At 46.5% G+C, this 26,621-nt stretch overlaps 2 protein-coding genes across 2 annotated transcripts in view; both read right to left on the reverse strand.

Annotated features, from left to right (window-relative positions):
• Nucleotides 1-17,482, reverse strand: part of TLL2 (tolloid like 2) — a 148,383-nt gene extending 130,901 nt beyond the window's left edge. The window contains exon 1 of the mRNA XM_047761818.1: nt 17,076-17,482. Within this exon, the coding sequence (XP_047617774.1) occupies nt 17,076-17,265 (190 nt within the window). The 5' untranslated portion in view covers nt 17,266-17,482. The remainder of the gene's footprint in view (nt 1-17,075) is intronic.
• A 4,349-nt stretch (nt 17,483-21,831) lies between these two features.
• TM9SF3 (transmembrane 9 superfamily member 3) overlaps nt 21,832-26,621 on the reverse strand; it is a 67,306-nt gene continuing 62,516 nt past the window's right edge. The window contains 1 exon segment of the mRNA XM_047759479.1: nt 21,832-26,020. Coding sequence (XP_047615435.1) covers nt 25,953-26,020 — 68 coding nt within the window. The 3' untranslated portion in view covers nt 21,832-25,952.

Consider the following 26,621-nt stretch of genomic DNA (forward strand, 5'->3'; position numbering starts at 1 on the left):
GCAGGTAGGTCACATGTTGCAAGACTAGTTAAGTTTTATAGCTCCAAATACATTCCCTCTCAGATGCCAACCGCACTCAATTGGTGGTGCTTTCTTTGAGTGCTGTGAGGTGACTTCTTGGACCCGTGGGAAAAGGAGCCACGATCACTTAGCTGTGTCTGCCACCGGCCTGGGGGAGGGGTAAAGGGATATCTGCAGTAAGGCCTGAGCTATGACTTTTTATGTTTTTTTGTTTGTTTTGGTTTGGTTTTTTGTTTGTTTGTTTGTTTTGCTTTTCAGGGCCACACCCACGGTGTATGGAGGTTCCCAGGCTAGGGGTGGAATCGGAGCTACAGCTGCCGACCTACACCACAGCCACAGCAACACTGCATCCAAGCTGAGTCTTTGACCTACACCACAGCTCACAGCAATGCCGGATCCTTAACCCAATGAGCGAGGCCAGGGATTGAACCTGCATCCTCATGATTCCTGGTCAGATTCGTTTCTGATGTGCCATGACAGGAACTCCCTGAGCTATGATTCAAGTTATTCTTCTTAATCCTTACTTTCCACCCTCTCTGCCCTGCCCTGTGAGTGGCTCTTGCTCTCTGGCTCCTGGTTGCATTCAACCAGGAGGAGACCCTGGTAGATGAGAGGGAAGAGGGGAGAGAGCAGCAAGCATTTCTTCCCTGCTTTGTCCCTGCTTTGGTGCTGTATCCCTCAGCCTCCCTCTCGCCCACACTTCCAGCTCCTGTAGCCCCGCTCCCTCCACGGTGCCTTCAAGCCACAATCTCTGAGTGCCTCCTGCTCTTCTTTGTCCCCTTAACCCTGCCTCTGTAAGGAGTCGCTACATGAAGCTCTCTTTCCTTTGAAAAACCTGGGTAAAGTCTGTTTCCTGCTGGCACCCTGGTTTATATTGCTATTCTAAGAAAATCCTCCCGTTATTTCTGTAGCTAGATAGGAAGCTGGCGTTGGGACTGGTAAAGTGAAAGGCTACTCTGGCCTAAGAGAACACTTTTTACGGCTTAATTCCAGCAGCATCTGACTCTTGCTATCTCACACCTGCTGTGTTCCCATAGCCTAAGCTCACATGGCCTCCACTCAGCAAGGAAGAGAAGGGTGCAGTTTAGGTCCTACAGAGCAGAAGTTTCCTGGGCTCTAATTTTGCATCGTACATGCCGGACTCCAGGGCCAAGCTTATCTCATAATCCCAAATATCTCCACCGTGGAATGATCGCTTGTAGAACATTAAGTCACCAGTGTAATTATGCAAGACTCATTCTGAAGACAAAGGCCCCCTGGAGACCCCAAGGAGTGCAGAGAGTGAAAGACATACTAGATGGAGAGTAAAGGAGACCTCGGATGCGTTACTGCCCCTCCAGGTCCTCAGGGTTCTCAGAGGAAACATGAAAAACAGAATAAATAATTCCAAGAGTAACTTACAGCTCTGACATTCGATGAGATTTTACTCCAAGGTCTTACCTGTGTATCTGGTTCATGCTCCGTAACAGTCATGGTCCTATCATCACATGGATTAAATTTTCTTCATAAAGGTTCAGCCAAATGTAGTCCCTTGTCACAGAGGTGGCTTATTGTCTGCCAATACCTTTCCTCCCTTCTTTCCTAATAACAGAACTTCTGAAGTTTAGTTCAGAAGTTCTAGAAAAAATATTTTCCAGAATCCCACAGAACATCTGTGGTCATGTGACTAACTTCCAGCCAATGAGAGAAAAGCAGAACTGGCAACCGGCATCTCCTGTGAACCTTCTCTCAAACGCTTTGTCCTTGTCCTCCCCCCATTGCCTTCCATCTCCAGACTGTGTTTGTGATGGTTCAAGCCCCGGCTACCATCTTTGACCAGGAAGACCAGGGCCTCAGCCTAGGCTAGAAGGAGGTGGGACCCTGGACAAATTCTTGGAGCTGAACTGCTGTAAGGCCATGGACTGCAGACTTCTAGACTTTGATGTGAGAAAGAAAGAAGTTTCTAGCTTGTTTAGACCAATGTTCCAGCTATCAATATATTGCCTCTCAGCTCTCAACCCACCCTTCTTTTTTTTGTTGTTTTTTGTCTTTTGAGGGCCACACCTGCAGCATATGGGAGTTCCCAGGCTAGGGGTCCAATCAGAGCTACAGCTGCCGGCCTACACCACAGCCATAGCCACTCGGGATCCAAGCCATGTCTGCAACCTACACCACAGCTCATGGCAACACTGGATCCTTAACCCACTGAGCGAGGCCAGGGATCGAACCCACAACCTCATAATTCCTAGTCAGATTTATTTCTGCTGCTCCACGACGGGAACTCCATCAACCCATCCTTCTTTGTCATGCTTTGTGTTATTGGAGCGGGACCCGGGAAACCTTTCTCTTTCATCAGCTGGCACAATGTTAGGCTTTGTCAGTAGAGGGCACTAGAGGGACGCGGCAGGAGGAAGGGACTTCTCTTCCTGGTTCCGGTGCCCTCATCTTTCTTGCTCCTGTGGAGTGGCCACCAGCAGTGTTTGGGAGACCCATTGGTGCCCAGACTCTAGAGGTTTTTTTGTTTTGTTTTGTTTTCTTTGCTTTTTAGGGCCGCACCTGAGGCATATGGAAGTTCCCAGGCTCGAACTGGAGCTACAGCTCCCCGCCCATGCCACAGTCACAGCAAGGGTCTGTGACCTACACCATGGCTCAAGGCAACGCCGGATCCTTAACCCACTAAACAAGGCCAGGGATCGAACCCACATCCTCATTGGGTACTAGTTGGATTTGTTTCTGGTACGCCACAATGGGAACTCCTAACCTTCAGAGTTTTGCCCAGACTCCAATGGGCAGTTGCCCACTTGTCAGCCTCTTCTGCTGCATCTCAACAAACCCCTCCAACTGTCAGTGGGCCACATCCACATCCTCTCCTATGAAGTTGCAGCCTGGAGGGATTGGGGTGGAGGGAGGTGACCCCTTCCAAATATATTCCTTCCCTAACAGCTGCTCCCTGTATCTGCTTTTCCTGTTTTTTTTAAAGTGTGCTCTACTTCCTTTAGTAGCCAATCCCCTTTTTCTAGTTAATAATCCTTTATATTAAATTTTTGAATTACTTCTGAAATTACTGATGTGGTTTCTGTCTCCCAGCTGGACCCTGAAGGCCACAGCCAATTAACATGGGCTCATTACTAGCAATTTACCCTAATCTTAACTGATAGAGCCATGCAATCATCTCCATGGGAAAAAAAAAGAAAAAAAAAAAGGATACAGTACAGGATAAGCTTTCTGCTTTTTAAAAATCTTTTCTCCAAAAATTATTTGTGACAAACACAACAGATAAAGGTTGAAGTTCTAACCTTTAACAGTTCTCCAAAATGTTTTTGAAATAACCATATAATTAGAAAAATAAGGATAAACAGAAAGGAAAAAAGTCTATAAATAGGAAGAAAAAAGTCCATAAACAGGAAGGAAAAAAGTCCATAAATAGGAACTGCATATGCATAGCAGAAGAACTAGAAATCATCAAAATCTCTTTTTTTGTTTTTTGTTTTTTGTTTTTTAGGGCCACGCCTGCAGCATCTGGAAGTTCCCAGGATAGGGGTTGAATTGGAGCTGCAGCTGCCAGCCTACACCACAGCAACTGCAACAAAGGATCCAAACCGAATCTTTGACCTACACCACAGCTCACGGTAACACCAGATCCTTAATCCACTGAGCGAGGTCAGGGATTGAACCCCAAACCTCATGGTTACTAGTCGGATTCATTTCTGCTGTGTCACAACAGGAACTCCAAAATACATTTTTAAAAGTTTCAAAATCATTTGAAAAAGAAATACAATTATAATATAAATGGAAATTGAAGAAACTATAAATTATTTTCTCTTATCAAACCAACAAAGATTTTAAAAACTAGAATACAAAATGTTCATTTTAATAAGAGTGCAAAAGAGTAAAAAAAAAATTGAAGGGCAATTTGAAAAGAAAAATCAAAACCCCTAAAAGCATTTATACTCTTGACCCAGCAATTTTATGGGTAGAATTTTTTTCTAAAAAGATAATTTAAAATGTACTTACAAATCTAGCAACAAGGATGACTCCAGGAATTCCCGTCATGGCTCAGCAGAAACGAATCTGACTAGCATCCATGAAGATGCAGGTTCTATCCTTGGCCTTGCTCAGTGGGTTAAGGATCTGGCGTTGCCGTGAGCTGTGGTGTAGGTGGCAGAAGTGGCTCAGATCTAATGTGGCTGTAGCTGTGGTGTAGGCCAGTGGCCACAGCTCCGATTTGACCCTATACCTGGGAACCTCCATATGCCGTGGGTGTGGCCCTACAAAAAAAAAAAAAAAAAAAAAGAAGGGGACGACTCCAGCATGATTATTTATAAAAGCAAAAGCAGAGGAGTTCCTGTCGTGGCACAGTGGTTAACGAATCCGACTAGGAACCATAAGGTTGCGGGTTCGGTCCCTAGCCTTGCTCAGTGGGTTAAGGATCCAGTGTTGCTGTGAGCTGGGGTGTAGGTTGCAGACACAGCTTGGATCCCACATTGCTGTGGCTCTGGCCTGGGCCGGTGGCTACAGCTCCGATTCAGCCCCTGGCGTGGGAACCTCCATATGCCGAGGGAGCGGCCCAAGAAATGGCAAAATGACAAAAAAAAAAAGCAAAAGAAGACACTGGAAAAAAAAATCTGTATACCCAACAAGGGATCGATTAAATTATAATGCATCTATACAGAACAACTTAAATCGATGCTATACAAGTATATTTACTATATAAGCATTTTTATTGTCATGGAAGGAGGTTCATGGTACTAAGTGAAAGTGAACTATAAGCAAGTTCAAAACAATATCACAGCATTAAAAAAGTACAACCACGCATAGAAAAATTTTGGAAGAATACACAATAAAGTGTTAACAACAGTTATTCCTAGGTCATGGAATTACTGGAAATTTTTACTCCTGCTTGCTTTCTATATTTTCAAAATGTTCTCCAGTGGATGTGTATTAGCTGTGTAATTAAGAAAGCCGTTTTATGTTTAAAAAGAATCTCCTTTCCTGCCCATCTCAAGGGCACCCCAACGCTTGCCGAGCATCTCTGGATGAACTCATTTGTGTCACTATGACCTGCAGGTGGAGCTCAGCCTGGGGCCTCTCTTCACACACAGAGCCACGATCTCTCCCCCACTTTCCTTTCGCTTCCCTTCCTAAGCCCAAGTCTGGGCGTCATGCTCCCAAGCCTAGAGATAGGTGGTCCCTCTCTTTCCTGCTTCTACGGATCCTAAACACCATAGATCTTCATTACAATGGTTCTCTGCTCAAAAATTGTCAGTAGCTCCCTTTTCTTAAGCAGGGTATTTTAAATGTCTCAGAGTTCCCTGGCAGCCCACTGGTTAAGGATGTGGCTTTGTCCCTGCTGTGCCTGGGGTTTGATCCCAGGTGAAGCGGGGGTGGCGAGGCAAGTCTCAGCTTGATGTTCTCTGTTCCGAGCCTCCTTCCGTCTTGTCACTACTATTCTGCAAAGTGAACCAGGTAATCCCACCGCTCCAACACATCCACAGCCTTCCTGCGGCCTTGCCTTGGCTCAGCCAGTTATTCTGCCTGAAATGCCTTCCCCTGGCTCCTAGTTTCTTCAGATCCTATCCATCCTTCCAGGCCAAAATCAGGGCTTACCAGGAAGCCTCCCTTGATTGTCTTACAGGAATTGCCACCTTTTCCAAATCTCTATGGTATCTCATCTGCTCAGTTTTTCATTTGGCAAATATTGGTTGAAAACCCACCATGTGCCAGGCACCGTGCTGGTGACTGGGAAACCAAATGAATGAATCTAGTTTCTACCCTTTGGAGTTCATTGTCTGATATGGAGACAGTCGACGAACAAATCAATAGTTGCAACAATGACTCTACCCAGTTACAGACAGGAAAAAGTGCCGTGCAGGGAAACAAAGGTGATGAGAGATTTAAGAGAAGGGACCCGACTGAGATCAGGCCTGGGAAGGCTTTGTTGCGGCAGGGGCGGAGGGGCGGCATGTAAACTGAGGGTCCTACATGGGTTGATTTTGAAATATGATCAAACACGCATTTCCAAAAGATCATTCTGCCTGCAACTTGGAAAACAGATTAAGGGGGACAAGGGGGCATCAGGGAGATGGCCTCAGGTACCATCCGAGTAGCCCACGTGGGAGCCAGTGGGGTTTAGACCAAACAGTGCCAGTGAAGATGGAGAGAAGTGGATGGGCTGAAGTTCGGAAACAGAATTGCCAGGACTCAGGTTGGACTGTGTGAGACGGGGAGGGAGAGACCCGTATCCAGGACGGCGCTTGGTTTCTGGTTGAAGCCCCTGGCACCACCACTGGGTGCCACCTGGTACCTGCCACCCTGGGGCTCAGGCCTCAGCGAGCCACAGCAGACCCTGAGCCCAGGGGAGAGGATGAGGCGCCAGTGCCAGCTCTGTGGGGAGGAGACACTGACCCAGGAAAAAGAGTAAGGGCAGAAGGTAGCCTCTTCTGTGGGAAACTGGCTCACGCAGGACTCACATCAACTCAAGGCCAGTAACCCAGGTGGGAGGAAGGGGGAGGCTGGGTGCAAATTGCAGGATGAGCTGGGAGATAAGTGGCCCAGCTGGCGGAGCGGGCAAAGACTCCGGGCTGAACATCAACACTCAAGGGCTCATGCGGGCGAGCTTGAGAATATTTATTGGTAATTGACAGAAGTGGTTAGAGGGTGGCGTGATCACGGATAGGTCTGTAACCAATCAGCAGGAAAGCTTGCTTCCTGTTGCTAGGTTTGCATCCAGGCAGAACTGGATCAGGAGCGGGCTGAGAGGATACCATAAGAAACCGGCTTCTATGCATTTGGTTTATCTGTCATTCACTCCCTGCTTCATGGATGAGAGCGAGCGTGCTGTGGAGCAATAAATTATCACTTGCTGCACGCTCTGGATCCCAAGAGAACTCTCTGCAGAGGGAGAGAGAAGCCTACATGGGCCGCTGAGAGATTGTCACTTATAGGGAAATTCTTAAAAGGGGAACAATTACAAGAGTAATCATAACAGCAAGGAGAAGAGCGAACAATTAATGACCGCTCTCTAAATGCTTCACGTTCACCGCCCCATTCAATCCACAAACAAACTGGGTTGATGGGTTTTTATATCATTCCCATTTTCCAAATGAGGAAACGGGAGGCTCAGAGAGGTTAAGAAACCAAGTCAAAATCACACAGGCAGTGAGGACAGAGGCAGGCTTCAAGCCGAGGGCTGCCTGATGCCAAAAGTGGTCTCTGAAACAGGATGTCTCACTGCTCTGCTCTGTCACCAAGGCTGCCACTGACTCAGAGCCTGCTTAGGAAACAGGGGATATCTATGTCCTCTCCCTCTGGGTGGGGAGAGGGGCTGGACCCATCCACCTTGACTGACCTGACACCCAGGCACTGCCTGTGGCCTCCTAAGAAGGGGATGGGGGAAGGGGAGGCAGATGCATTTCAACACCTGTATTATTGATTCTTCCCTATGCTTTGGGACTAAGAGTGCTCTGAAGGCCAGACTGTCTTATCCTTGTTGGATTCCTAGCCAAGGATAGAGAAAAAGGTAGGGAGAAGGTGGTTGGCTACGGTGACCTGGGGAACAAGTGTACAAACATGACCTTCAGACTGAACAGGAGGGAGATGCTGGTTGACTTGGGGGGTGGGGAGGAGGTGGGAGCCAGGAGAACGGAAGCCATTCCAGGGTTGGAGAGGCCATGTGCTTTGAGGGGAGATCAGGTTTGAGGTTTGTCCCATCGCTTATAAGTTCATTGTCTGGCGCAGATCCCAGCCAAGCCTCTACCCTCATCCTGCAATGTCGACAAGATGATCAGATCCCAGAACATCTCCCGTGAGTGCCCGGACTATTTCCCGCGAGTGCCTGAGCCATCTCCTGGCTCATTGAGAGACCAGTGGAGAGAACAGAAGGAAAAGAGCTTTGTAAAAGATAGGTGTGGCCCAAGGCTCTAAGGCAGTGCTGTAAGCAATGTGAAGGGTTAATACCATTATTCATCCTCTTAAAAAACATGGTGACGGGTAAAAAGGCAAAGGTTTGGAAGCCAATGAAGTTACAGCCTCTGTTCCAGACTGCTTGACTATCTATGACAGAAGGATGTGCACTGCCATCGAATGTGATATCGTCCCAAATCCTGCTTGCACCTCAGCTATCTGGACCCTCAGGAATGCTTTGGGAAAGAGGGTGGCTGGAAGGAACTGTTGGCTGAACGGAAGCTCATTCACATATCTCTGGTTAGGGGCTGGCTTCTTGGGTGGAGTCTGGACATCTGGTTGGTTGCAGCACATGGAACACCCCTGCCTATAGCATCAAGGAAGCCAGTGAGATTCATGGGTGTGTGTGGCACCCATGGCACGTGGAAGTTCCCGGGCCAGGGATCGAACCTGTGTCACAGCAGCAACCTGAGCCACAGCAGTGACGATGCCAGATTCTTAATCCACTGCACCACCAGGGAATTCCAGCAGATTTGTTTATATTATTTTGTGTGATTTTTTAGGGCTGCACCGATGGCACAAAGAAGCTCCCAGGCTAGGAGTCAAATTGGAGATGTAGCTGCTGGCCTACACCATAGCCACAGTAACGCTGGATCCTTAACCCACGGAGCGGGGCCAGGGATCGAACCCACATCTTCAGAGATACTAGTCAGGCTCGTTACTGCTGAGCCACAATGGGAACTCCATCCAGTGGATTTGTTTTTAGAGCAAGGTCTCTGGATGTAGAGGAGCCATCAGCAGCAGCATTACTAGGAAACATAAAACTCTGAAATTACCTGCCCCAGTTGCTCAGACACTTGGTTTCCTGCCCTTGGAAACATTGTGGGATTTCCGTGGGATGATAATAAAAAAACAATAATATTGACTCAATGTTTATTGTCTTCCAGGCACTATTCTAAGTGTCTATATTAGCTCACCTAACCCTATAATAACCCTCTGTGGTAAATGTTAGCATCCACGCTGTACAGAGGAGGCTGAGATGCAGAAAGCCTAAGCAGCTGGCTCAGGGCCCCACGCCATTCAGTGGGAAAGCCAGGATCGGAACTCGGCAATTTGCCCCTAGAGTTGGCTCACTTAGCTTCTTGGTGCTCTTGAGGGAATAGAAAGTGATGCTGTTCATGAAATTCAATTTAACGTGCACGACAGGTTCTTCAGAGGCCATGAAATGCTAGCAACATTTCACATTTATCGAGTGCTTCTATTTGCTACTGGCTGAGCACAGGATCAAGTGTCTTTCATACAACAGATGGTAAAATAGAAGTTTCTATTCACCGCTTTATGTCGATGAGGAAACTGAGGCTATAAATGCTGCAGGATTTGCTCAAGGTTTCATGGCTAATTAAATGACAGAGCTCAGAAGGAAAATCCACATCAGCCTGACTCCAAAGCTTGGGTACTAAACCAATGGGCTGAGGAGGAGCCTGGTGCTCAAACAAGCCGGGGAGGGCCCTGCAAGTGGCCAGAGAAACAGTGGTGAGCGGAAGGTCCAGGGATGAGGGGGCTGGCTGCCCTGTCTGCACCCCAATTCCCTCAGGAGCATCTTCCTGCTGAGCGGGCCATGCCCATGAGCTCCTGCGGACAGGGCTGAGGTCTGATTGACACTTAGCAGTTCAGCACCCAGGGTGTGGCCCTGCATGTGCCAGGCACCCTGCAGATCTGGGGCTGTTGTGACAGCCCCACCCCTCCTCTCACCAGAGTGGACAAAAGATTAAAGGACACTACTCGGCACACACACACACACACACATGCGCGCATGTGCACACACACACCGCCCCCAGAAGGGGGTGCAAGATGCTGACGGCTACACAGCTGGGCTGGAGAAAGATGGAAAATCAGGTTCCACTAACATCAGACTTGGGCACCCACTTGTGGACTTTTCTGTTTGCAGAAGCTGAACGCCGTCCCCACACGGACTGCATCAGAAGTCAAAGGAGCATGTGGGTGAGGCAGGGGGCTGAAGTCTGAGGCTGTCTCCAGATGCAGAAGTGGGCCACCCCAGCTGCACGTCTCCTCTGGGGACGGTCATTTTTTCCGGTGTTTTGTGCAAGTCGACGACTAATGAAAACAATATGAATGCATTGTCGTTGTATTAGTGTCATGCAGTGTGGTTTTGCGCTTGAAGGCGGTCTGCAGATCTAGTTGTACATGCTCAGGAAAAGCCTCTTCTGTACTAGTCAAACTGCTTTTAGTGAGTCTCCCCAGTGGTTTTACATCTGCAGAGCATGGAGGACTGGGCAGGCTTTTGGAGAGGACAGTGGAAGGTCAACAGAGTGGTGTGCTTGGTATCATTCAGCTCTGGGAGCGTTCTTGCCCAAAAAGGGGCTGATGCGTTCCCTTCCAGCCTCCCCACCCCAGATGCTGCCCACCCCAGTGTGAGTCCTGGCCCCAGCTGGGACCTCTGAGCTCCATGTGGCATTTGATGGCCACATGTTCTCCGCCTATTTGGTTGAGCTGGAATCCTCAGCTTGAACCGCTCCGTCGCTCAACAGCCAAGACAGTTTCTCAGGAGCCAAGATGGTATGTTTCCTCCTCCCAGCTCTGTCTGCCCTGGCCCGTCCTCACCCTTCACTTCTTCTGAGACCCTGTTTACCAACCTGCATAACATTTCAGGGAGAGGTCAGGAAGTACTGGTGAGCATCTGCTTTGTGCTTGAATAATGTGCATATGCATGAATACTGTGCAGATCCATGAATAAGGGTACAGAGCCATCGCTGATCTCCTGCCTTGTGCCAGAAACTGTGCTGAGCGCTTGTGAGCACCTGCTTTGTGCTCAAATATTGTACATACTCATGAATAATGCACATACCCATGAATAAGTGTACCTATCCATTGCTGATCTCTTGTCTTGTGCCAGAAATTGTGCTGAGCATGTGACCGACATGGTATCATTGAATCCTTGCAAAGACCCTGAGAAGTGAATATTAATAGTTCTTCTGGAGGCAACTGAGGCTCAGAGAGGTGAAGTAACTTTCTCAAGGCCACCAAGCCTGGCTTGGGCAGCAGATTCTGGACCCAGGTCTGTCAAAAGCCAAAGCCCATGCTCTTAACCCCCTCATGCCCTGGCCCAGTGCACTTTGGGGGTGAAAAATTGGAGACCGAGATGGCTTAGATGCTGCTCCTGCCTGGAGATGTGAGAAAGATCAACACTTCATTTCCATACAGCCCTGAAATATTTTGACTCCATCAAATCAGCACCTGCCCGAATCAACAAAAAGATACAGTGACAAGTAGGGATAAAAATAAAGTTGTAACCCTGCCAGCCGCCCTCACCTGGGTGTGGCCCACAGGGAGAGATAAGGTGCTGGGGAGATGGCAGTTCCCCACTCTGGGGACAGGCTGTGCCACAGAGACAGGCTTCCAGGAGGCACCATGGGAGCCTCACATCTGTGCTTTAAAAACCAGGGCGCCTGCCCCTGCCACGAAGGGTGGAAATTGTGGGAGGGCTGCCCAGGACCCCACCTCCTCCGCCCCAACTGGAGCACTCTCAGCAGGGCTACAACCCACCAGGCGGGCTCTGCTTCCCTTTCCAGGCTGACAGTGAGCTGGGGGCGTCCTTCAGCCATGGACCCAATCCTTTTCCCCTCATTCAGCAAATATCGACAAGTACCCACAATGTGCCACTGGGCACTAGGCTTATAGCAGTGACCAGCGTGGACACAAATCCCTGACCTCACCTGGTTTAACATTCCAGCCTCGCATCAGTAACATGAGGGCTGCTGGCAGGACCTGCCCCAGAGAGTGCTGTCCTAGAGGGCTCTGGGTGACTCCAGATAAGGACTTGATTGATAAGGTCACTGTATCTGGGAGAGAAGGACAGGATGGAGGAAGGCCCCAAATTCCAGGCAGAAGTAAAGTCTAAGAGTGTGAGAAAGGACCACAAACTTCCTCACAAGGAAAGGGCTGTGCCCAGGCCAGCAGCCTCACTCCTGGCTCCTGAGCCATAAGCGGTCCGGGACTGCTGTCGGTATTTATTAATGAAAGAATATATGTGTTTAATCATGGGAAGGCCCTGGCATATATTAAGTCACCACCAGCTGAGAAGTAAAGCCGGCTGTCAGCCAGTTCCCTTGGGCTTAATAATAAACCCAAAAGGCTACATAGCACTCTACAGTTGACCAAGTCCTGGCATATCCTTTGAGCCTCAGGTAGGCAATGCTGGGACCTGAATCCCACATCCTCAGCTCAGCTCCGGGCAGTCCCATCATCTGTTGCCCTTGCAGCTTCTTTTTTTCTTTCTTTTTTTTTTTTTTTTTTTTTTTGCTTTTTAGGGCCGCACCTGCAGCATATGGAGGTTCCCAAGGCTAGGGGTCTAGCCAGAGCTACAGCTGCCGGCCTACGCCAGAGCCACAGCAATGTAGGATCCGAGCCGTGTCTGTCACCTACACCACAGCTCATGGCAACGCTGGATCCTTAACCCACTGAGTGAGGCCAGGGATCGAACCCGAAACCTCATGGTTCCTAGTTGGATTCATTAAACACTGTGCCACAACGGGAACTCCCAGGCAAGGTCAGAAAAGGCAATCCAGCTGCCAGATGGTTCCCTTGGGATGTGTGCACTTAGCATCCAGCTGCCATGCCATGAGGAAGCCTAACCAGCCCACATGGAGAGACCACACAGAGACCACTTGAAGTTGTTCTGGCCAACAGTCCAACTGAGAGCTCAGGCCACAGCCAGCCTCAACTGCCAGAAGGGAGAGAACAAGCAAGCCATCAGAAGATTCCAGCCCCCAGTTGTCAAGTCACCCCTGCCTGCAAGCCCTCCCAGCAGAAGCTCAGATACTGCAGAGCAGAGGAAGACTGCCACGCACTTTCCAAACGCCTGACGACCAACAAATAAACTCACCACCAAAATCAGCAACAAAATAAAATGTGGTTGTTCTACACCACGGAGTTTGGGTAGGTTTTTACACAGGAATAGAAACTGGAAAAAGGAGCTTACACTGAAGGACAGCAGCCTTTGGATAAATACATCAGCCTCCTATTCCCAGGGTGGATAATTCTGGGAGGCCTTATGGAAGAACCATGTGGGGACATGGCCCCATCTGCTGATGAGCTACCTGGGTTCCACTCCTTTTACTAGAGTTCTTTCCCTGCCATGCTCACCGTGCTTCTCAGGCTCACCTCCCCATCTATCGACACAGAAGGTCTGTCTAAGACTCTACGACTTAGGAATACAGCTACAACTAGCCTTATGTCTGCCCTCCAAGGCACACAGTTCTGATCTCAATCCCATTTTGCAGATAAGACGACTGAGGCATGGAGAGGTGAAGGATCTGCTCAAGGCCATACCCTTGCTCAAGGGTAAGAAGAGTCAGGATAAGGACCCAGTCCTCTGGCTCTGAATACAGCTAAGGAATTATGGGTGAGGGCAAGCAAGCAGGAGAAGCCGTCAGATGCTTTGTAAAAGTTTCTCTCAGTGGTTGGAAGAATGCCTTGTAATTGACAGTCAATTGAACTCTTGACCTCACTTACAGTATCAGATGAAAAACAAACTGCAGAGCCTAGACCACCCGCCGGAGACCACGCCCTGGAAGCCCCTCGCCTCTTCCCAGCCCCAGGCCAGGGGAGCTTTCCAGGCCTCTCTCATTCTTTTTTTTTCTTTTGTCTTTTTGCCCTTTCTAGGGCTGCACCCGCAGCATATGGAGGTTCCCAGGCTAGGGGTCTAATCACAGCTGTAGCTGCCAAGCCTACGCCAGAGCCACAGCAATGCGGGATCCGAGCTGTGTCTGTGACCCACACCACAGCTCATGGCAATGCCGGATCCTTAACCCACTGAGCAAGGCCAGGGATCGAACCTGCAACCTCATGGTTCCTAGTCGGATTTGTTAACCCCTGAGCCACGACGGGAACTCCAGACCCTCTCCTATTCTGTGATCATCTGATTTTAAAAGCACCCCTTTTTACAGCATCAAACAGATTGTTCATCAGTACATTTCAATTTTACCGTTTAAAACTTGCTTCGAAGGTCAGTGGGAAGATGTTCTTGTGACAAGTTTCTAGGAAATTTGTTTACAAAATACCTAACGGTATGTCGGGTCCTGTCCTACGCACATTCATCTATTAGGAATCATCTTCATTTATACATGAGGAAACTGAGGCACAGAGAAATGAAGTGACTTGCCCAAGGTCACACAGTTTGTAAATGGCAGAGTCAACAGTAAAACGTGTTGGAGTTCCCGTCGTGGCGCAGTGGTTAACAGATCCGACTAGGAACCATGAGGTTGCGGGTTCGGTCCCTGCCCTTGCTCAGTGGGTTAACGATCCGGCGTTGCCATGAGCTGTGGTGTAGGTTGCAGACGCGGCTCAGATCCCACGTTGCTGTGGCTCTGGCGTAGGCCGGTGGTTGCAGCTCCTATTTGACCCCTAGCCTGGGAACCTCCATATGCCGCGGGAGCGGCCCAAAGAAATAGCAAAAAAAAAAAAACAAAAAAAAACAGTAAAACGTGTAAATGGTAAAACTGCAAGTGACAGGACACTTACCAGTTTGTGGGTTGGAAGCCAAGGTCATAGAAGGAGGGGCCAGGGGTCCAACCTCAAGTGCAGACAAGATGTAAAGAGGGCAGAGGGCGAGATGGCTGATACGGACTAAGGGAGCCAGCTCCCCGGACCTGTCAGTTTGCCACCCTAACTAGTCCAATAGCTTCAGGCTATGGATGAGGAACTGAGGCCCAGAGAGGAGGGGACCTGCCCGGGAACACAGCTCCTGCGAGACCAGGAATAGATCCCAGACTCTGTCTGCACTCTGCATCCACAGCAGAATGGAAACACCGCCACCCCTCCCCCCAGCGCCCCCCGACTCCAGAAGGGCCAGGTGGGAGGGGGTTTAGGTTTCGAAGCCCTGAGGCACCTCCTGGGTAGAGGGGCTTCTGACTGAGGAGTCAGGGAGTTAGCCTGCGACTGGGATCAGAGGAAAGGCTGCCCCTTAAGGTTTGGTTTGAATACAGAATCGGGAAAAGCCGTGTTCCCCGTGAGGTGAGGGGCATATCCTTTCACTGAGACGCCTGTTCTTTGGTGAACTGCTTATTGCCCTTCCAGAAGCCTGTTGCCTTGCTCAGGGAATTTCCAGAAGCATGAGCCTCCTGATGTGACCTTTTCCCCAGGTCCTCCTTGCCATCGCCCTCTTCTGGCCACTCTTAGCATCAGCATGAAGGAGGGCCAGATGGAGAGGTTTGGGAGTAAGGAGGGCGGCTGCAGAGGATGCAAGGAGCTGGCGGAAACCATATACCTATTTCCCTGCCCTGCCTGCCCATCCCATCCTGTCTGTCAAGAGTCACGGAACATGCAGGTCCTGGCTATCCAGCATGTTCTCCAGAATTTCTGGAGAAAAAATGAGGTCCCAACAGGCAGACCTGCTTCCGGGTTATTCCACGGGTTGAGACCGTGAGCTGGGGACCTATACCTCTTTCACCCAGATTCGCAGGGTCCTGATCAGCACCCAGCATCCCAGAGATGCTTAGTACATTCCTGAACACATGGACGGCTGCCCCAGTCCAGGTCCCAGCTGCTCACACTGCATCCCAGAGGCCTCAGTTTGCATCCAGTTGAGTCCAGGACCCAGTAAGTGCAGGTGATGGCTGATCTACCCCACTCAGCCCCCATCCCATTTTTGCAGCCTCCGTGCCCCCTCTTTTCAGGTCAACGCTACCTTTCAGTGCTCCAGAGACTTTTCAATCTGGTCAGAACCTTGGTCCAGTGAGGAACTGAGATAGGCTACCTGCTGATGGTCTCTCAAATTACCCAGGAATCACCCCCCCTGCCCACCTTCCTAACTCAGAAGGTACAGTAATAGGTGGCTGTTCTGGAGGAATCTTGGTGCCTGGTAAAACCAGGCCCCTCAAGCCTGGTGTGAACTTCAACCTTCACAAGATTCTCAAGCTTTCACACCCTCCTAGGTCCTCTGACCTCCAGGAACCTGCCCCTGGACTTCACCCAGTTCTGACCTGCCCAACCCCCAGCCTAGCCCTCAGTCACTGCAGTAACAACACAAATCAGTGTCATCACCATCATTCAGAGAGTTTTCCCAGAAATTATCTGAGTCCACCTACAGGTCTGGTCCCCAGTTCAGAGGAGGAAATTGAGGCTACTAGAAGTCTCCAGGGAATGGGCCACTATGGCCCATGGCACTTCTCTCATCTACTGGAAGAAAAGCACCCTGCCCTCCTCCGTCCCCTCATCTCTGAGGGCCGCCCAGTGAAACAGCCAGATCCTGCCTGGAGATAAACACCATTACCCGCGCCCCTGGCCAGCAGCCAGAAGCGGCTCAGCGGGCTTTTGAGACCATCCGCTCTCCCAGCTGGGAACTACCCCCAGACCCATGGGCACTCTTTGGAACATGCGCTTGGGCCCTTCTGGGGCTGACGCCTCAACTGTTCCGGTTGGTGGCCCGAGGGAAGCTGGAGCTGCAGTGTTCGGCAGCTATTTGCACCAGAAAGATCCGCGCGTCCTGGGGCGCGGCTTCCTGGCGGGATTAGAGCACCTGACGGCTTCCATCTCCTCTGGCCCACAACGACCCCCAGGCCGCGACTACGCTGCGGGGGCTACAAGGAAGTTTGCGACTACTCGAGTCATGTATATTTTCCCCTCGGCTACCGCTTTCCTTTTGCCTGCAGTGAAGCTTTTCGGTTTTTAAATTCTCTTCCCAAGAGTAACCACGAGATGTGGGGAAACTTTGCGTGAAACTTACAAATGCCGTGAAATCGGAGCCAGCAACTCCATCTAAGTCTGGAAACACCGCGCTCAGCCCAGCTCCTACTCCTCTGCTCCAGCCCAGCGCGTCCGGCGGTGGCCCGTGCTGACCACCTGGCTGTCAGGCAACCCCGGCGCCCGCCCCAGCCACTGGGCGCCCTCTCCGCCCCGGTCACCCGCCGTCGTTCGCTTTGGGAATGCTCCCGCGGCCGCCACCCTGTGCGCTCCGCAAAGCTGGGGCTGGGACGTCCCAGCCCGAGAGGTATTTAAGCAGTCCCTCTGGGGCATTGTTTTCCCAGGGAGCCCGGGGGATCTTGGGGAGGGGAGGGGAGGGGAGACCCGCCCCACAGACTGCGGCGGGGGCTTGCCCACCATCTCATTTGCATTTCAAAGGCAAACTTCTGCCGGACTTCCCCCGCGGCACCTACCGGCTTTGCACGGGTCATGGTAATGCTCCAGCTGCTGCTCTGCGCCCTCCTCGCCTTCCAGCGCCGAGTAGTCCCAGGCGGCTTCTGAGCGCTCCCCGAGCCCCCCGGCGTCGCGGGGCAGCGGCAGCAGCAGTAGCAGGAGAGGCAGCAGCAGTGGCACAAGGGCCCCGAGCGCACTCACCCGGGTCATGGTCGAGAGGGGCAGGCGAAAACCGAGGGAGTTAAGTGCACTGAAAGCTGGGTTCGGGCGAGGAACGGTGCACAGGGTCGGGTCGGCTTTGGCCCGGGCGAGGCGATTAAGCGTGGCTGCGGGGCATGGCTCGGGCGCGGAACGGGCAGAGCGCGACGCCCGGGTCCGCGTCGGCGCGCCCAGGAAGCAGCGACTCGGAGCTACTTGCCGGCGGCCGAGGCTGCGGCGGCTGCGACTGTGGCCGTGGTGGCTGTGGTTGGAGCAGTGGCCGCTCCGCCCCTCTCCACCCGGGCTGGACCACACAGCCCTCGCCAGGGACCCTGGGCAGCCAATCACTCGGGCGCCCGAGGCGAGGCCCCTCCTCTTCCCGGCACCTCCGCAACTTCGGAGGAAGGGGAGCGAGGTGAAGATGCTGTGAGCAAGGACCCGAGGTCCGCCGCGGTCCCACCGAGCCGACGGCGCCGTTCTCCGGGAGCCAACGCGCCTCCGGCCACCCAGAACGCTGCTCCTGAAGATCAAGGCTGGAATTCCTGCCTTGTTATATTCTCAAAACTCACTTTACAACTCCCCAGTGCACACGTGGGTGAAGGCAGGCAGCAGTGGCTGGAGCTCCGAGCGCAGGACCAGGAACCCATGCGAATGATTCCATTACCAACCCAATATGTGCTTTCCGGACAATAATTTCTTAGGGATGTAGTCAATCTTCTCTCTGGTTGCTTTCGGCGCAGGGGAAAAAAAAAAAAAAATCGAGGACTATGATTCCACTTTCTCAAGATTCCCTTGTCCAGCCGTGAAGGGCACTTGCTGCAGCACCCACCTAACCTAATGTGTGGCTGATGACATGAGTGGCTTAGGGCAGAATGATTTTAAATGACGAATTTCCCCTCTACATGGCCCCATCCTTTAGTAAATCTAAAATGCTTCCATATAGACAAAAAGATTGACAAGTGAACAAATGGCTGTACGTGCCATTTGTGTTAAATTACAGACAAATGTTTTTTATAAATAAGCCACTTGCCATTAACTTGAAATAAAAATGACCAATTTCTGAAGCTTGGTTATTTTTTTGCCAATTAAAAACATATGCCCAAATAAATTAAGAGGATAATCAAGAGATATTTGAAACTCCCTCCTATGCTGTACCTTAAACGTAAAAATTGTCAAACTGAGCCATTTTGATTTATAGACCAAAAAAAAAAAAAGTACCATTACCAAGAGGCTTTTCAAAGACTTTTCTATGCAAGCGAAATTGCCCCAATCAAGAAATAAAATACACCAATGTGTACAGATTTTCGGCATCACACCCAATCGAATCTTTTTTTTTTTTTTTTTTTCATTTAAACTGCAAGCAGAGAAATGGACCTAGCTTCCCTTTTGGATTTTCACATAGTTTCGAAGCCACCAATAACCTACAGAGAGTCCAGAGCTGGGCTTTACCCAGGATTCCAAATTCTTGCATTAAGATAATGTCTTCTCATCTAGTAAGTTAGGTAGCAAGTCCTTCAAACCTGTAAAGGTTTAAAAGTTAAACACTGGAAGTGTGCTACTGGATATTTTGTCTTGGCCCTTAGAGATACAAGTTGGCCTTGCTTCAGGCTGAGTTTTCATCAAATGGGCACATACAGGATAGAGCCAAATTGGGCAAAAATATCTGGTTGGGAACTATCAGATGGGAGGAGGGAACTTGGGGGAATGGATGCCACCAAATGGCAAGGAAGATGGAGTGACCATCAAACAGGCAATAGGTGTGGGAAGGGGTTGAATGTCATTTCTGCCTGAACGAAGAAGGAGCCAAACCCAACACCATAGGTCTCTGCATTAAACCCAGTGAAGGGCATCACCTGTGGTTGGACAAGTCCACAGAGTCATCATCTCAAAGGCCTAACAAACTTCTGTGACACTTCCAGGTCTCCAGATGGCACTAGGCAAACAGCCAACTGGCCTCCTTATTAGCAGATAATTCCTCAGGAAAACAGACATTACAGGCTACCTCTTGTGAAAGCACTGAGGTCGTGAGCTTTTATTGCCTCTAATCCCCACCTGGTGAGTAGCTGCCAGGCTTCTCACCAACAATCTTTGCCCAAATATTTTGAAGGTAGCCATGCTCCGGGATGAGCAAACTGCACAGTTTTATGTCAGAATCCCTGTTTAAACAGTATTTAAAAGGCTATCAAACAACAAATATCAACAAAATATTTGGGTCACAGTACAGAAAATTTATATTGGAATAATCGAAAGGGATGATTAAAATTTTTTCTCGGTTCTATGGTTTCTGATTCACCTACCACTTATATAGATATTAAATGCTAACCAGGGTTCAAAGAACTTCTAAAAGGTATTTTTCTTTGGATCTCATGAAAAAACTAGAGATGGACTTAGAATAAAAGTAATCTCAAGTTGTTCAGCTTTGTTCGATCATCACATTCCTGGGTTTCTTTCCCATAGCTCGGTCTTGCGAAAACCTCCAAGTGGGTACAAGCTTTCCCCTTTTTTTAGTCCGATATCTGTCCTCCGTCCAACTCATTCCAGCTATAGCCCTGTGCCCAGACTGACGCGGCTCGCTTGCAGTAGCTCACAAGCGCCTCTGCGTCTACCATGTCTTATCTTTGGTAACGACTCCAGAGAGGCCGCTTTCTGCTCCTGGTGCCACTATCCACCATCTCCAAGGCAGGGAGCAGAACCTCCAGGATGAACCGGGCACTCTCATCTGCTGGTTCATTTCTTTGTTTATATTAACTGACCACTAAGGTCCTTTGTGTTTTTAAGATACCTAACACTGTTACAATTTTCAGCAGCTGTTTAAAACATTCTAAGGCTCTCTGAAACCTCTGCACAGCGCCCCTGAGGGTAGCACGCCAGGCCCTCCATCCACCCTCAGGCTGTCCTTTCACATGGAGTCCAGCCATAGCTCTTGCCACCCCCATCTCTCCATTCTTGCTGCATTAAACACCTTGCAGCCATCCCAGCAGGGCCTTGCTGCCTCACACCTCCATGTCCGTGCCGGGGACAACTTCATAATCATGTTCATGCCAACGTTACGGCAGCTACCACACCTATGACGCTTACCTATCTACATCTATCCTACACTTCTGGGTCTCTAACCTGCAGCAGACCTGTCAGACCCCATTCCAACTTGGAAACCACCTTCCATGTCTTACTCCCTAGACTCTCTCTTCCCTTCAGGGACCTCCAAGGTTAAGTCCATAATCTTAGTGGTTTAGACTGAGCCACTAAAAATAACGGTGACAGTGGCCAGTTCAAATGACTTATATCCAATTCTCCCAACAACCACGCATTTTTAAAATGTGAAACTCTGTCATCCTAAGCATGCCAGACTTTGAAAATACCTTGAAATACATTTGTAGACCATATTACTATCAACTCCACACGTCCCAACGCAAACTTATTCCCTCCCCTTTTTCTAATGTTCAGCTGTCAATCAGCTCCTTAATAATAGTTCTCACTTTGAAATCCTGAATCTGGTTATGTAACAGGTTTCCTAACACTCCTAGCTTTCCAACCAAACAAGTGTTCACTAAAGCGATCAAAAGGAACACAAATTCACACCAACTGAAACTATTTGGCTAACAAGAACTGCCAAGTGTAGGTGACAACTGAGGCTGGTAATAAAATCCGAGGAAGAACCAAGGAGGCTGACCAAGAATTGAATTAACTAGTTAAAACTGGAGATTTAAAAAAAGAAAAGGCGACCCGGAGAAATTAACCATTAATTTTCACATAGTACAATAAAAATAATCCCTTCTGTTGGTATGGAACACTCATTTCCAGTGTGATTGCTGTGTTTATTATCTGCTCCATTGGCTGGAGAGGCGATATTCCCATTTTACAGTTAGAGCAGTCAAGACGATAGGACTGATTTTGATAACTTCTGGGCTAGAAATAAAGAGACTCTGTAGGTGCTCTATTTTCGTAACTATAAAATGTTTCTTACGAGCTTCAGAGGATACTTTTGAGAGACCATACTCGAAAATGCTGTGAAACAGTGGTTAAGCACTAGATAAATGTGATGTAGGATCAATTAGGAGAATGACAGGCACAAGGCTAGTGGGGTGTGAATGCAGGGAGTCAGAGCGTGTATATAAAAAAAAGTCAAATGAGTGATAATCAAAAATCACTTCTTAAAAAGACAAACCATCTTCATTTACCACTCTTTTGACTTTCTGTACATTTAATTTTTTTCTCAAACTATAAAGTTGGGAAAACCAAATCTCAAACTTTAAAGCCTTTGTTTCAGGGGTTAGCAGACTCCCGCCCACTGGTTGTTTTTGTTGTTTTATTGGAACACGGCCCTGCTCATTAGTTGATGTACTGCCTCCTGTGGCTGTTGGGCTACAAGGAGAGAGCATTTGTGACAGAGACTGAACCGCTCTCAGAGCCTCAAATATTTCCTATCGGGCTCTTTACAGAAAGTTTGCTGACCCCTGCTTTATTTAATTGTGGAAAGCTATTAGTAATCTCTTCATATGTGTGCCAATAATAATAGGTTATCCCTTATGCTTGGCTTACCTGTTTCAAAAAGTAAAGAAATAAAGCATCCAAGGGAAGTACATTTGACTTTTTATTACTTTTTAAAAATCCAACTTCGGTTAGATTAACAGACTAGGTTAGAACCTCAAATGTGATACATTATTTACTGTATTCAATTTCTAGCACTAAAAAGCCAGCTGGAATACGGCCTACACAAATCAAGGGTGAGTACAAAAATGGAAGAAATCATTGAGCAGTAACTATTTCCTTCCAACTCTGTCACCAATTGTCCGTACTCTGTGGGGATTTAGATTCATGTTTGACACAGCTGAAAAGCCCAAGTGGGGCTGCTTTTCCAAGGATACTCAGTTGTCCTTCAAACAGCATGTCCTGTTACTTCCTCAAGTTCTTACTTATAACGTTGATAACTTTCAAATGACCTAAACTGATGACTTAGGGTAAACACACAGAATGCTGCTTTATCCATCAGTTATTGGCAAGCCTTGGTCACCAATACTTCAAAGTAAACACTTTTCATAACAGTTTATTTCAACTTCCTAATACAGGGAAATAAAAACTTAATTTTTACGTTTGTCTTTGCACAATTCTGCCTACAGCTCTAATAAGAATGTCAAATCAGATGGCTTTTAGAAAATGCTCATAGGAGAAAAAGGTTTTCCACATACTGAATTTAAATCTTATAAAATGTCAATTTTCTGATCTACCCTACCTCTACATCTAGTCTAGTCTATTTCTGTACACACTTCCAAACAGTCTTTATAAATTTTCACTTCTCTGATCTCTTTGACGTCTTAGATAAAATATAGCTTCACAACTATGCAATTTTATGAAGATATGAAACATTAATGAATACTTGTGTTTTCATACGTCACTACTCCTATTTATTATGAGTGCCAATAAATCAAGAGTGAAGCACCAAGACATGATGAAATCTAAACTTAAAATCCAGATGGAACTACAGAGTATAGATTACAAATAGGCTTTTCTTTCCCAGAATTCATATATAGAAGCCCTTCAGAATGTAGCTTTTCCTGAACAAATTACATTAATACATTTTTCTTTTTTACATTTGTAAAAATTCAGGAAATCTTAAAATATTTATTTGCAAGATATTTGGCATAAGGTGGTCAGTAAACATTTAGGAAACAAAAGCTTTATTAAAATTAATACAATTTGTGGATAAACCCTAAATAAAGTGGCTTCTGGAAGAACTGGAATTTGCAGCAACCACCTTTATAAAGAGGTCCATCCACTCTCCATGGAAAACACCCAAGTGTACCACTCACTAGGTTCCGATATCACCACAGTATAACAAATTCTAAGGGTATGGGGCTTGATTTATGTGCAAATGCAGTACAATCCGGGAGTCCAACATGATATACTAAAGAATGCATTACCATCCTTCCAGACATTACATTATCCTTATCCTACTCTCGTACCAGGGTATATGCATTAACGGTGTCAATTACTAATGTAGCTACACTTCAGGAGAAGCGTGCTTATAGATACAAGGGGAACGTTTATCTCCAGGTTTTGATAGTGTTCAAAGCATCCGCTGATAAGTTGAGCAAATATTAACAAATGAAAGACAAAAGGCATTTATATGGAAAAACCCTACTCTCTAATTAACTTAAATAACATTATATTTTACTCTTCTATGACTGAGAGCTAGGGAGCTAAACTACTTGCGGATTACATCTTCTTCAGACATACACACACACACACTCTCTCTCTCTCTCAGCCCCTCTATGAAGCCATAAAACAATACATATTTTCTAAAGGACTTTTCAAGGTGATTTATACTCATTTTAATGGAGCTCTTAATGTATTTAGAAATTAGAAAATTGTTTTTCACTGAAGATTCCAAAAGACATCAAATAAGAGATCAATTTAGTAGAAGAATTGGTGTACCTGAAAGCAGCTAAACTATTCATTTTTTTAAAGCCCTACATCTTACCTGTAAGATTCATGAAAACCAAATTTCATTTTATTTAGAAGCCTGCCATGCAATTTACACTCTATCAGAGAGACTTTATGTTCTTATAAGTACTTTCATGTAGTTTAAAAGTCCCATAAGTCATTAAGTACTGACTTTTCCTTTTCTTATAAGATCTTAAAAGCAGGCGTGAGAAGGAAAAGAAAATGGGAGATCCAGTAGATTACACTTCATATGACATTTTGGCTTGAAGAAGAGGATTTACCTACAGCTTCTGATCAAATTCCCGTTTGTTCATATCAGTCATACATAAGTAATAAGAAATTCAACTTTTCACCCTTCACATTCCTTACACGCTACAAGATAGGATACAGAGCCTATTAATTTATAGAAACCTATTTTGTAATGAAAATACCTTATGTAATTATGAATGGTATGAGTTTCACATTAAGGTTTAACTACAGCTGTTTTGAGTCTTTCTAAAAATACCAATATACAGTATTGTTTTAGGTGGTCATTTGCATAGCAAACTATTAAACTAGAAACTCAATGGTTCTAGGAAAATTTCACATTATGGGCAGTTCCAGAAAAATGTATTAAAAATTAAAATTACTTCTCTTAGAAAACTGTAACCTTTATTTGCTCATCCCATACTAAGCTAACTACTTCTACCCAGCCCCACTTTTCATGGTACACCAACCTATACAGATTTTGTGCCACAATTTCATTCAAAGGACTTGTCACTCACTTTGTGACTATACTGGATAATCTTGATGTAAGCAAGTTCGGGGATTTTAAAGTGCAGGTCCCCTGTATTAGAAAAGCATGGTTTACGGTATAGCCTTAAAAATTGCATTCAGTAATATTGCCTTTTGAAAAGATATCTTCAAATTGCAAACACATGTATTTTCACAAAACAACTTGGCCAGGAAATTTTATTTTAACATTCTAAAGCAGTAATGCTTTAGATGTTACTTAAGTGCCCCAGACAGGATTAACAAAATTAAATGTTTCGAAATTACAAATTTAGCTCCTGCAGGAGTCTCAGGAAAAAAACCAAAAACAAAAAAACAAACAACAACAACAACAAAAAAACAGAAGAAAACAATCCCCCCTCCCAAAAGAAGTATGACACACACATTTTGAAGAAACCCCAATGTTTCATGCAGTGGTAGGCAAGATGTAAAAAGCCACCCAAATTCACACATTTCTACACCCATCATCATCAGAAAAAAGTATTCCGTAATCAATCTGTACATCCAAATGCATTTGGGAATCTACACCTACGTTACATTATTTAATGTTATATACATTTATCACCCACCCCCTGTTTTTAATAATTTCTTATGTAAAACCTTCATTCAAACCCCAAAAAAAGATGTAAGACTAACTTGGGGGGAGGGGGTAGATAATCACTTTAGACATTCAGTTAAAATGTAGTTTATCTAAATCTCAAAATGTTTAATAAAAACAACTATCTTCTCCATTTAACACTTTGCTTTCTAACTGTACAGTAAACTGCATTGTAGAGAGTACACCTCTATCTTCAGACTGTATCTTCTTTGGATGGAATTAAGATGTAACTGGATAGTTTTACGATAAATAAATGGGAAGTTGGTCCAACTAAGATGACAGCAGATATATTACATGCAGGATTTAATATTTTTAAATTCTCTCTTTAAAAAAAAAAAGGATGCAACTGAATTGAAAAAAAAAAAAAAGGCAGGTCAAAAAAGAACCCAGGTTCAGTATATAAAAATGTCCCACAAAAGGTTGATGATGGCAGTAAAAATAAGAGAAAAAAGTAATCTTTCTGGAACATCATTCTTCAATAACATAGAAACACTAGTGCCAGGAAGATTTCTACTCGTGTAATTTTAGCATCCAAGTTTCCCTCTATTTATTTTATTGGAACAAATGCTTTAAATAAACTATTTGTCCTCTTCACTGAAGAGAGCTGGTCTATTTCATCTTTAATGAGCTAGTTTTTGGGAAGATTAGCCATGTACTGTAGCAATGCCTACTGCATAAAATCCAAGCATTTGCTGTGAACAGTTGGAGAAAGCAGTCAGTAAGAACCTAGGATCAATGGAAATAGATGTTACTTTAAGCCATCCATGAAAGAGAGACCCACAAAGTACCCAGTGTTAAAGCCCAAATCTCTTCTTGCGCTCTTTTTGCTGTGCAAGTTCCATCCCTGTGAAAGAGAAATTGATCCGAAGTTCCAGGTTTTCGTGGGTCTTTAGTCAATTTTCACATTAGTATAGATTTTTCGGACAAAGGCACTTGTTCCCATGTAACCAATTGCTCCTGTAAAGATAAAATAAGATGTTTTGAAACATACACATAAAGAGCAGTATCCATCATTTACGAACAATAAATGATCTCTGCTGTGGAAAGTTGTTCTTTTTCCAAGATAACATCTTTACGTTAGTATCCTCTCCGAACTTATTAAAACTAAGTCATCTGTTTTGCAAATCACCTACTATTATACACCAAGTTTGACCTAATGTAATATTTTTAGAATTAAGTATCAATCGTTACATGAATTATGAACTACATGAATTAAAATAATCCCTTATAAAGAATAATTTGAGAATGACAAAAGTTAGTTAAATGAAAAAATGTCTTTAAAATTTGAGCACAGATTATTCTAGGTCATTAAAACAGTATTAACATGTTCCCTGAATACATTATACCTTATGGATAAGTAAGTAAGAAGGAACTGGGGATTCTTTTAGGGAAGGACTGAGAACCAAATGTCACTGGAAGCTCTACAGAGGAGGCATTTCTGACGGCTACTATTTTTTTCATATTTAAATTGTAGAAGTTCTGTGGTTGGTAGAAAGGGAGGTATTTAAGGGAATGGTTGAGACAGGTAAGTAGGTCAAGAGTATTTTTGCCTGTTTTG

Source organism: Phacochoerus africanus, chromosome 15 (genome assembly GCF_016906955.1).
Source record: "Phacochoerus africanus isolate WHEZ1 chromosome 15, ROS_Pafr_v1, whole genome shotgun sequence".
NCBI classification, from domain to species: Eukaryota; Metazoa; Chordata; class Mammalia; order Artiodactyla; family Suidae; genus Phacochoerus; species Phacochoerus africanus.